The sequence below is a fragment of the Rattus norvegicus genome, chromosome 4 (assembly GCF_036323735.1).
Source record: "Rattus norvegicus strain BN/NHsdMcwi chromosome 4, GRCr8, whole genome shotgun sequence".
NCBI classification, from domain to species: Eukaryota; Metazoa; Chordata; class Mammalia; order Rodentia; family Muridae; genus Rattus; species Rattus norvegicus.
Window position 1 is genome coordinate 176,329,431 of NC_086022.1, and position 12,800 is coordinate 176,342,230.

The 12,800-nt window shown below is 39.0% G+C and overlaps 1 protein-coding gene across 5 annotated transcripts in view; it reads left to right on the top strand.

Moving 5' to 3' along the window:
• Slco1b2 (solute carrier organic anion transporter family member 1B2) overlaps positions 1-12,800 on the top strand; it is a 72,981-nt gene that overhangs the window by 46,854 nt on the left and 13,327 nt on the right. For all 5 annotated transcript variants that reach the window (XM_039108300.2, NM_031650.3, NM_001270586.1 and 2 more), the window contains 3 exons: positions 1,696-1,867; positions 5,719-5,888; positions 10,489-10,553. In XM_039108300.2, the coding sequence (XP_038964228.1) occupies positions 1,696-1,867; positions 5,719-5,888; positions 10,489-10,553 (407 nt within the window). The remainder of the gene's footprint in view (positions 1-1,695; positions 1,868-5,718; positions 5,889-10,488; positions 10,554-12,800) is intronic.

Here is a 12,800-nt window from a genome sequence, read left to right on the forward strand (position 1 = left end):
CTTGATTTTGACAAAGGAGCTAAAACCATCCAATGGAAAAAAGATAGCATTTTCAACAAATGGTGCTGGTTCAACAGGAGGTCAGCATATAGAAGAATGCAAATTGACCCACTCTTCTTGCCCTGTACAAAGCTTAAGTACAAGTGGATCAAGGACCTCCACATTAAACAGCACTCAAGCTAATAGAAGAGAAAGTGGGGAAGAGTCTCTATCACATGGGCCCTGGGGAAATTTTCCTGTACAAAAAACCAATGGCTTATGCTCTAAGATCAAGAATCGACAAATCAGACCTCATAAAACTGCAAAGCTTCTGTAAGGCAAAGGACACTGTCCTTAGGACAAAATGGCAACAAATGGGAAAAGATCTTTGCCAATCTTACATCTGATAGAGGGCTAATATCTAAAATATACAAAGAACTCAAGAAGTTAGACTCCAGAGAGCCATTTAACCCTATTAAAAGTGGAATAGCAAGCTAAAAAAAGAATTCTCAGCTGAGGATTATCAAATGGCTGAGAAGCACCTAAGGAAATGCTTAACATCCTTAGTCATCAGGGAAATGCAAATCAAAAGGACCCTGAGATTCCACCTCACAACAGTCTGAATAGCTAAGGTCAAAAACTCAGGTGACAGCAGATGCTGGCGAGGAGGATGTGGAGAAAGAGGAACACTCCTCTATTGTTGGTGGGATTGCAAACTGGTACAACCACTCTGGAAATCAGTCTGGATTTTCCTCAGAAAATTGGACATTCCACTACCTGAGGACACAGCTATACCTTTTCTGGGCATATACCGAAAAGATGCTCCAACATATAACAAGAACATATGTTCCACTATGTTCATAGCAGCCTTATTTATAATAGCCAGAAGCTGGAAAAGAACCCAGATGCCCTTCAACAGAGGAATGGACAGAGAAAATGTGGTACATCTGCACAATGGAGTACTACTCAACTATCAAAAACAATGACTTCATGAAAAAAAAAAAAAACAAGAGAGCAGTTTTTACTTCTCATTTAAAGAAGAACTGTGTGATGTGGACCATGCCATTGGTCATGTCTACCTCTGTTGCCCCTGGACAGACATAACAGTTTTTGTAACCAGTAAGGCCTGGACATCATCTCACTGACTCTCGTGACTTAAGTTTGAAGATTTAGATTACCAAATTCTCAGTCTTACCCACAGCATTCTTGGATAGGTCGTGAGTAGACAACATTCACAGCCATGGCTGAGGAAGTTTTATCTAGCATCCATGTAAACAAATACCTGCACAAGGGACCAATCCCTCACTCAGAACTTGATTTTCATTCTTTGTCAATTGACTCTGCTACTCTCCATTGTAATTAGACATCCTGATACCTCAGGTGTAATGTGCCCTTTCTTTTCTACTCTTATCACATAATAAAAGGTATTCCTGGCACTTCATCTTCCTAAAGCTGTGCAGAACCCTTATTATCTCCTAGCAATAGCTAGAAATTTAACAAGGCTCTCACACCAGTAACATGCACCAGTCTCTAATCAATTCTCCCCAATATCAGAGTATTCTAACTCATGACCATATTTCTTCTTTTCCCTTCCTTTTCCTCCCTCCTCCTCTCCCTCCTTCCCCTCCCTTCCCTTCCCCTCCCCGCTATGCCCTGCCCTCCATCCTTTATTCTCTGTCTCTCTTTGACTTGTGTCTATCTACCATATATCTCCAGAATGAACCCAGTGGACTCTCACATAGATGTACCACTTTCTTATTGTAACTCGGACTGCAGTTGTGATAAAAATCAATGGGAACCCATCTGTGGGGAAAATGGAGTCACTTACATTTCACCTTGTCTGGCAGGATGCAAATCTTTTCGTGGTGATAAGAAGCCGAATAACACAGTGAGTATAAGTTTTCATTTTCTCACTTCTCCTTGTTCATAACTTCACATTCAATTTCATACTCATCACATCTTTGTAGAGCTAAGATACAAAAATAAGTTCCTATATAATTTACACTGGGAGGTTAGCAAACTTCATATGAACTTCTGCTTTGAACCATCAGATTTTTCTGTTCCCTGAATTTAATTTTGAGATTACTTCACTTCCAGTTTTTCATTTTTGAGACTTAGAATATTGTCCTTTGTAGTTTGTAACCTGGATGTAGTTAGGGTTTTAAAAACGTTTATGATATAAGCATCTAACTGTCATAACTAATGACTTTATACCTCAGATGCTAAAGATGAATCTCTTTGGGGGGAGGGTTGTTTTTAATTTTTTTCATTTTTATTGGTTATTTATTGACATTTCAAGTATTATCCCCCTTCCCAGTTTCCCCACCACAAACACCCTATCCCCTCTCCCCTATCCCTGAGCCTCTATGAGCATGCTCTCCCACCCTCCCCCAACTCCTGTCTCAATACCCTAGCATTCCCCTAACCTGGGTCATGGAGCCTCCACAGGAACAAAGGGCTCCCCTCCCAGTAATGCCCAATATGGCAATCCTCTGTTACATATCCAGCTGAAGCCATGGATGCCTCCAAGTGTACTCTTTGGATGGCAATGTAGTCCCTGGGTGCTTCGGGGACCTGGTTGGTTGATATTGTTGTTCTTCCTATAGGGTTGCAGACCCCATTCAGCACCTTCAATCTTTGTCGTAACTTCTCCATTGGGTCCCCATGCTCAATCCTATGTTTGGCTGCCTGCATCTGCATGTGTATTGTTCAAACTCTGGCAGAGCCTCTCAAATGACAGCTATATCAGGCTCCTGTCAGCAATCTCTTCTTGACATCAGCAATAGTGTCTGAGTTTGGTGTCTGCAAATGGGATGGATCCCTAGGTGGGGCAGTCTCTGACTTTCCTTCAGTCTCTGCTCCACTCTTTGTCTCTGAATCTCCTTTAGACTGGAACAATTCTGGATTAATATTTTTGAAGTGGGTGAGCACCCTCTTCCCTCATCTGGTGATTGTGCTTATCCACTGGGTTCTATCTCAACTTTGTTGGGTGTTTTGGCTAATGTCCTCTCTGTTGGGTCCTGGTAACATCTTGGGTCCCTGGCATCTGGGACCTTCTAGTGGTTACCACAGCTCCTCCTCCTCCCACTGCTACTATCCTACTTTCAAATTCCCGACCCTCCATACTTCTCCTAATCTTCTCTCATATCTGAATTGGTCCCCTTTTTCCCTTCCCTTCTTCTCTACTTCCCAGATCTCTCCCTCCCTCTACTCCCATGATCATTTTCTTCTGCATTCTGATTAGGATCTTAGCATTCACATTTTGGTGTGGTCTTCTTCTTGGGTTTATATGGTCTGCGAGTTATATGGTGCGTACTCTGAGCTTCTTTTTGGCTAACATCCACTTATCAGTGAGTGCATGCCATGTGTAGGCTTTTTTTGTGACTGGGTTACCTCATTCATTTTCAAGTTCCTTCTGTTTGTCTGCAAATTTTTTGAACTCATTGTTTTTAATAGCTGAATAGTACTCCATCGTGTAGATATACCCCATTTTCTGTATCCTTCCTCTATTGAAGGGCATCTGGGTTCTTTCCAGCTTCTGGCTATTATAAATAAGGCTGCTATGAACATAGTGGAGCACGTGTCTTTTTTATATGTTGGAGCATTTTTGGGTATATGCCCAGGAGTGGTATAGCTGGGTCCTCAGGTAGAACTACTTCCAGTTTTCTGAGGAACTACGGGACTGATTTCCAGAGTGGCCTTGCCAGTTTGCTATCCCACCAACAATAGAGGGAGTGTCCCTCTTTCTCCAAGTCCTTGCCAGCCCCTGCTTTCACCTGAATTCTTGATCTTAGCCATTGTGCCTGGTGTGAGGTGGAATCTCAGAATTGTTTTGATTTGCATTTCCCTGATGACTACGGATGTTAAGCATTTCCTTAGGTGCTTCTCAGCCATTTGATATTCCTCAGCTGAGAATTCTTTGTTTAGATCTGTATCCCATTTTTAATAGGGCTATTTGGTTCTCTAGGGTCTAACTTCTTAAGTTCTTTATATATTTTGGATTTTAGCCCTCTATGGATGTAGGGTTGGTAAAGATCTTTTCCCAATCTGGGGGTTGCATTTTGTCCTATTGACAATGTTCTTTACCTTACAGAAGCTTTTCAATTTTATGAGGTCCCATTTGTCAATTCTTGATCTTAGGGCATAAGTCACTGGTGCTCTGTTCAGGAAATTTTCCCCTTTGCCAATGTGTTCGAGGTTCTTTCCCACTTTTTCTTCAATTAGATCCATCATATTTGGTTTTATGTGGAGGTCCTGCATTCACTTAGACTTGAGCTTTGTACGAGGAGATAAGAATGGGTAAGTTTGCATTCTTCTATGTGCCAACTGCCAATGGTGCCAGTTGAACCAGCACCATTTGTTGAAAATGCTGTCTTTTTTTCACTGGATGTTTTTGGCTCCTTTGTCAAAAATCAAGTGACCAAAGGTGTATGGATTCATTTCTGGGTCTTCAATTCTATTTCATTGATCTATCTGCCTAACTGTGTACCAATACTATGCAGTTTTGGCTTTTAATCACGATTGCTCTGTGGTAGAGCTTGAGATCAGGGATGTTGATTTCCTGTTTTATTGTTGAGAAAGGTTTTTGCTATTCTGTTTTTTTTTCTTATTCCAGATAAATTTGAGAATTGTTCTTTCTATCTCTGTGAAGTATTGAGTTGAAATTTTGATGGGGATTGCATTAAATCTGTATAAAGATGAATCTTAAATCATCATATAGACAAAACTTACAATTTTTATGACTTTTGTGACTCTAACCCTGGGCTCCCTGAACTTTTGACTTTTCAAGAAACTGTCCTGACTTCATGCTTGCCTGACTGCCCAATTTTCATGTGTCAACTCCATGTTTCCTGAAGGTAGCTCTTTATTTAGATAATCTAGCATCCTTTTTACATACACCTATTATAAACCATGACATGACACCTTCCTTTTCATTTAAAACACACTTTTCCTTGTGAACTGTTTGTTATCCTAAGTCACCTGCTGACTCCAAAGCATAGAAATTACTTATGTCATTGCACATACCAATAATTTGTTCGATATCTCACATAGTTGGGAAATAACCTTTTTCATTTTTTCCTAAAACAAATATTGGGTATACAAACAGTTACTGTTGTTATGGTTTTGAGACAGGATTTCTATAATTGGTCTTTGTCTGAACTCAGGATCCCTCTGCCTCATCTTCTTAAGTGCAGAATTACAGATGTGCATTACCACACTTGGCATGAACATGCTTTTCACCACACCCCATTTGTGTGTGGCTCTACCCATTTGTAAAGCTGTTTCTCATTTCAGATTTTGCCTGCTGTCAAACTATCAAATGCCCTTATTCTCCACACAATTTTTCCTAAAGGCATGTGCCTGACAGAGAGCAGAAATTTTTAAATAAAGGACATAAAAGCAATATAGAAAGAAAAAGTGAGAAGACAATTAAGAGAAAAGAAATTGTTTGAGTGAAGAACTTATGAATAGTTGTAGACATTAATTTATTCAATTATGTTTTATAATCTTGAATTTGAAATGGATTATGAATTAGGAGCAAATTTCATTTTTTTCCAGAAATAAATACAGACAAAATTTCATCTTTTGATTATTAAACAATGATGCTTTCAGAAATTTTAAAAACAGTAAACACTTTTGCTAGAATGGAAGGACTCTTTAAATATATTATGGGACTTATGTATAACTCTTTCACGTTCTGCACACACATTCTGTAACATTTCAAAAACTGTCTTTTAGGAGTTCTATGACTGCAGTTGTATCAGCAACTCTGGAAACAACTCAGCACATTTGGGTGAATGCCCAAGATACAAATGCAAAACCAACTATTACTTTTATATAATTCTTCAAGTCACTGTGTCCTTTTTCACTGCAATGGGAAGCCCATCTTTAATCTTGATTCTGATGAAGTGAGTATACGTTTTTCTATGTGTGTGTTTCTGTGTGGGGTGCATATGTGAAGTGTATGTGTGGGTGACCAGTTAGAACTCAGTTAGTTATCTCTGCAATCAGTCTTCAAGCTCCTTCCACCTCCGCTGTGGAAGCCAGATCATCTGCCTCTGAACTTTCAAGGATCTGCTGCTCACCTCTCAGACCACAGATGGGAACATGGATGAGTTCTGGGGACCTACACATTGATCTTAACATTTCTATTTTTTTTAATTAATTTATTTATTTATTTATTTATTTATTTATTTGGTTCTTTTTTTTTCGGAGCTGGGGACCGAACCCAGGGCCTTGCACTTCCTAGGCAAGCGCTCTACCACTGAGCTAAATCCCCAACCCTGATCTTAACATTTCTAAGGCAAGAGATTTACTGATGGAGACTTCTCCTCATCCTGAGTATAAATTGTTAAGCCCTATTTATTAGTCATGTATATTAGATGATAAATATGTTTACTGACTTCTATTGGCTCACATCTTGTTCCACTTTAATTATATAAGAAGACATATTCTCATGATTATTTCATCAGTTCAATACTATAAATAATAAATTGCATATGTTTCTTTAATTAGAAAATCTAGATTCTGTGAGGTCTTAGCTAGACACTTAAAATATAGAGTTAGTAGGAACTGTCTCAATTGTAAGCATCGCTCTTTAAGTTTAGAAGAACTTTTATGCTCAGTTCCATTCTGCCATAGGAATCATTTATGTTAATGAAAGAAATACATTTGGAAGCCTGTCAAGCTTAAACTTCAGTCAAAAGTAATATTTCTAGGATGGAGAGATGGAGTATCAATTAACCATGCCTACCATTCTCCCAGAGGGCCTGAGTTCAGTTCTCAGAACGCACCTCAATTATCTTACAATCACCTCTAACTCCAGCTCTAAGGGGTCTGACACCATCTTCTAAGCTCTGAGGGCACACACCTGGCATACACAGTCACTGACATAAATTAACAAAAGTAAATCATATTAAGTTTTAAAATAGCAATAACATTTAAAAGTTTTAATTTACCCACGGAATAACTTTTGATCCAACCTCTTGTAATAGCCTATAGGGTTAAGAAATGAATGTATAAAAAAGAGTGGAGCTCTTCAGTTTTTAGACAAATATTTATGTAAGATTTTATACTTGAAGAATATTCTAAGGTAAGTTAATAGATAAGTTCTTGTGGCCATACATCCCAGAGTATAACAGCAAAGGCTGTCATGAATCAAATTATCATTAAAATGGTAATTTTTAAGTTGGATATATTTATTTACATTTCAAATGTTAGTCCCTTTTCTGGTTTGCTGTCCATAAGCCCCCTCTCCCCTCCATGATCCTGACGTTATAAGAAAAGTGTTGCTATGAAGATGAGGGAAATGAACCTAGTGTAAGGCAGGATAGGTGATTGGCTCAAGGGAACATCTCAAAAAAAGGCATTGTTCAATCCCATGATCTAAGAATCATCTTTTTTTTTTTTTTTTGGAGCTGAGGACTGAATCCAGGGCCTTGTGCTTGCTAGGCAAGTGCTCTACCACTGAGCTAAATCCCCAACCCCAATCCCATGATCTAAAAACGTGGCTAGATGAGCGTTTTAGGAGAGAATTGGATTCATACTTTAAACCATGACACTGAAAAAGCTAAAGTGTTTGGAAAGAAGATGTAGCTGATTAGCTGGGAGTGCTGTGGAGCAAGTGGCGTGGGTGTCCAGGGAAGGGAGCAGGTCCCAGAAGCTCCATTCGACTAACTTATTCACAGTTACATTTAAACTAAAAATGTGTGACACTTGTATGCTGATCTTCAAAAGTTTACTTATGTGAGCATAATAACCTGGGTTAATATCTCTTTATACTTTTGAACTCTGTGTTGATTAAAAGTCCCCAAAGGCCAAGAGAAAGGAGAAAAGGTTTTAATTGTCATTTAAATGAGGATAGACATTTAAATAGCGTCTACACTTGTTTAAATTCTATTCTGACCATATATTACATTAAGGTGTTTCCCACGATCAGTTTGTCCCATTAAATATGAAATGTTGCCTATTTATAAGGAGGACATTTCTCATTTATGAAAGAGTCACTAAGATGTGCAAGATCGCCTCAAAATAAACAAAAGTGTTAAACACAAGAAAAGGGTGTTTCAGAACTTATTAAAACTTAAATTCCAATGATGTGAATCAGCCAGGAAATAAAGAGAGCTTTGTGTGTCACAGATACTCTGGCATCACATGCCTGAGCTACCTATCTGATTGGGTTTCTCAGGGGTCACTTAAAAATCATCCCTTAAAACAATGTAGGGCCTATTATCATAAAAGAAGATAATGGAGGATGAGTTTAGATTTGATTTATTATATCAAGCAGATGTTGCTAAGAAATTAAATAAGTTAGAAAACACATGTAGCTTCTTGGAGTTCTGCGTTCTGCGGCATGCACGCTGGACTGAGGTGCTCCACACGAGAGGCAGGGTAGGAATTACACTTACCGATAAGTGCACTATGCTCTAATGAGTGCACCAGTGTTCCCACAAGTAAGCACGCTGGTGAGCGAGCAAGCAGCTAGAGTACAAGGATGAGTAGGGGTGAGTGTCCACGCCCATGAATGGGCTGCCTATGTCTACACATGTGTGTGGCTGTCTGTGCACAGTATTCTGCCACAGCTTTCCTTCCTAAAAGTTGTTGGAGGTATCCAGTCCACTTTGAAGCAAACATTAGTCCTGTCAGCAAGCCCTCCCCATTCCCATGTAAGCTAAGCTTTGTAACATAGATTACAAAACCACATTACCTGTTGTGTGTCCAGTATTTAACCCAAATCTACCCTGTAAACAACAGCATCACTGAGGTATAAGAGATGGTATAAAAATACCATCTCTTCCTTCTTTGATAAATCTTGGCCAATGACCAAGCCGAGTTCTACTTCCTGCCGACTTCCTTCATCTTACTTACAAAAATAAACAAAACATGATGAAAACCCAAAGGATCCATCTCCCGAATTACCAGCATAGCTTTCTGGCCCCTGAGTACAGTGTGCCCCTTGCTGGGCTGACACCACCCTTCAACAACCATCCTGCATTTAATGTATCCTAATAATGTAATCATGATGTTTGAAATCCCTGTTTAATTGTATAAGCTCCCTTGAAAAAGTTTATTATTTATTTATTTATTTATTTATTTATTTATTTATTATTTATTCATTAATTTTTGAGAGAGGGTTTCACTATGTTGCCCAGGCTGGTCGTACACTATACTGCTCAAGTGATCTTCCTGTCTCGGCCTCCATAATCCCTAAAGTTAAGAGGGAGCAACCAGCATTCTAAAACATGCTTTAAAGTCCTCAGTAAGTGGTATCTTTCCTGCAAGGATTAAGGATCAGTCACATTTCAAGAAAACTGAAGTTCAAAGTGCTAATACATATTGGTTACTCACAAAACACGAGGTTATCTCTTGTCAGGAGAGGTGAAGTGGTTCCTTCCACCTGACTGAAGGACATACCTACTGAGCAATTACACATCAAGTAGTTTAAGGCAATTTAAAATATATCATCAGTTTAGTATTTCAGTAAAAGTATTTAAGCAGAAGTAATATTCCACCCACCCAGTTTTCCACAAAATTTCATTCTCATCAATATGGGTGAGATTTTTAAATGCAAAAAGATCAAAATAATTCCATAATTATTCCATAAATACATTCCATAAATATGTTTTATAGTACTTTTTAGATATAAGAATGTGTTTCTTTTTTTGAAGATTTAATATATGTTTTGTTTCTGTGTTTGTATGTTTGTATGTATGAGTATACCTGTGTGAATACAGGTATCTGGAGAGGCCAGAAGTATGTTTCATCCCCTGCAGCTAGAGTTACTAGAGGTTGTGTGCTGTCTTCTATGGGTGCTGGGAACTCAAAGTTGGTCCTTCACAGAAACAGTGAGGACTCTTAGTGTCATGCCACTTCCCCAGCCTTGAATGAGTATGTTTCTAAGCAAGGTGATAACATGTTCTCTACTTTTAACAGTTACATACATGGAAGTCCAGAATATATGCATTTCTTGACTCTTCTGGTTACAGTATAACTTTATGTACAAAGTTAGTAGACTTCTCTTACTTCACCGCAGTAAGGAAGCAGGGTGTGTGTTGAGACCTATACCCAGGTCTTTTTCTAGGTCTATGGCTGAATGGAGCACACGAAACCAATGTCTTTGTAGGCATCATAAAGCTGACCACAGATATTCTCACAGCATATTTACTGAATAAAACAGAAAGCGTAGCCAGGCTTCGTAATTCACATCTGTAAGCTCAGCACTTTAGGAAGCTGAAGTAGGAGGGTTGCTAGGAGTCCAGGGCCAGTCTGGGCTAAAGAGTTTCAACTTTCTGTACTCTCTTGAAATTATAACATGGTGAATCCTTATCCCTCAGTGACTTGTCTCTTCATAAGCTGTGAATGATACCTTTATAATATATGGGCCATTCCCATGAGGATTTTCACCCAACCATAAAGACAAGTAACATCAGCAAACACTTTAAGTTTAAACTCAACTTACCATTTTGAATACATTTAAATGTTATTATTTTTGCTTTTATCTTATTGCAGGAGCGTCCAACCTGAATTGAAATCACTTGCAATGGGTTTCCATTCACTGATTATTCGAGCACTAGGTATGGTACACACATCAAATTCAGGAAACAAATATTCATGTTAAGCTTAAAAGCAGAGCATAAATATGTTTTGAGCCCAAGGAAAGTTTAAAGGTTTAAAAATCACTTCTATTTGTAGTAATCGAAAGCAGTAGGATATACAAGAAACCAGAGTGATATGAAAGAGAATTTGATTGTTAACTGCAAAGTTGTGGCTAGACTTAGGAATTGTCCTGTCTGTACAATATTATATCACAGATTTCGGCTGTTCCTTTTCATTGCAATGACACATGCTTCTTTTAGTCAGACAGAGCAAAGGGCCATCTCCACGCATTGTGCTTCTAGGTAATGTGTCTTGTGTGTTGAGTTAGGAATTGGGCCAATTGGAGACTTCACAGAACAAAACCCAAGGCTGACAGGCTGGCTTCCTACTGTCTGGTACTAGAGAGCCCAGAGCCTTTATCAGCAACTAAGCATGTGAAAGGGAAGAACTCATGCTCTAGAATGTGTCACCTTGGATGAAGAAAACATTTTAATTAAAACAAAACTCAAGAAGTTGTGACTTTTATGTCAAGATTAGGTTCCTAAGATTAGGATGTATTGATAGAGATTCAGGGAAGCATCTCTCTCCCTTGTAACCATTCACTCCTAAACATCGGTTTCTTCTTTCACAACTGCTCACTTAACCTTTAATAAGACCTATATACATTAAATGCTTGTATGTAAATAAACAGAAAAAAGTAAAAATTACTTACCTAGGGATAGGGCATAGAGCTAATCAGAGGCAAACACCAGTGAAAAGATTGTAAAGATCAGCAAAGGAATTAGGGGGGTGTCTATCCTAGGGAATCTTTGCAAGCTAAGAAACATAGCCTTCGCTGACAACAGTGGGGAAACTTTGTTCATGATGTGTGTAGGAGACACAACCTTGGATGCTCAAAAGGAAAAAGAAGAGTTATGAAAATGAGAGAAGTGATGAGGAGGAGGAAGCAGAGGAGAAGAGGCGGAGGGGGAGAAGGAAAGCCTCTCTGGAGTTCACTGTGTATCTCCAGGAGGAAGGATCTATACATACCAGAAGTTCCCTGTCTCCAAAACCCAAATGAAATTCCACATACTTATCTGCCTCCAAAACCAATGTGCCATGTACCTAGAACACACATGAATGGCAAAGGAGGAACTCAGAGAATGAAAGTAATTCCTCTAGCATCATAAGACAAACAAAGGGAATTTGCCCTCATAGTTAGGAACCATAGCTTCATCATACCTAAATGCTTCAACAGGGAAAACATACACTAACCACCAAACTTGTAATCCAAAGCAACTGTCTTCCACACAATACGACTGAACCCTACGAAGCATCTTTCAGTACACTGAACTGAGGAAGTCACTTGGAAAATAAGTAACTGTAAACAGTAAATTCTAGTAGAGACCAAGCAAGGCTGAGTTCCTTACCTAAAACATTTGATTTGCTTTGACACGCAAATAACAGCACATGGAAAATATATATTGATATGTACTTTTCATTTCTCGAGTGATGGCCCTGACTTTTTGACACATGAGTATTCTAACTCGTCTCCTCAGACCAGTTTTTCTTTGGCTACGTTGGCCTCCACGATCAGTCCATTGCCAACTCCTTGCTCTCAGACAGCTGGGATAAGAGGCTATAAGGGTAGCCCAGTGGCTCACAGCATGTATTGCTCTTATCATGTTCAAGGTTCAGTTCTCATCATCACCTCAAACGGCTTGCAACTGCCTGGACTTGAATTCCAGGGGATTGATACCCTCTTCTGTCTCTGTGGCACTGCACTCACAACCATGGACAGATACACACATAAAAATTAGTTAAAATGTATCTGTAGAAAAGGAGACAGGAAGTTCTTTAAAATGAAACCAGTAACATTGTAAAAATCACTTTCCTATGTAATGACAGCTGAGTTATACTCATCGAAAATAGATAAGAATTTGAACGAAATTGCTCCTGAATGACACCTTTACTAACACACTCCTCCAATCTGTGGTCAGTTTAAGAGCCAGGTCAATTTCAGAGCTCATTGAAACAGAAGCAGTTTCTTCTCTGCACCACACATGAGCTCTAGGGAAGCCCTGAATTGTACTTTTGCATACAAAAGTCCCATGACTGAAGGTTAGGCCCATGGCTGAGGCTGTGCAATCAGAACACAAAAACAAAATTTACCAGCAAGGGCCCTGAAGTTGAACTGCTCAGAACACTCCGAAAGATATTTAAACAAATGCAAAATCAGTGGAAGG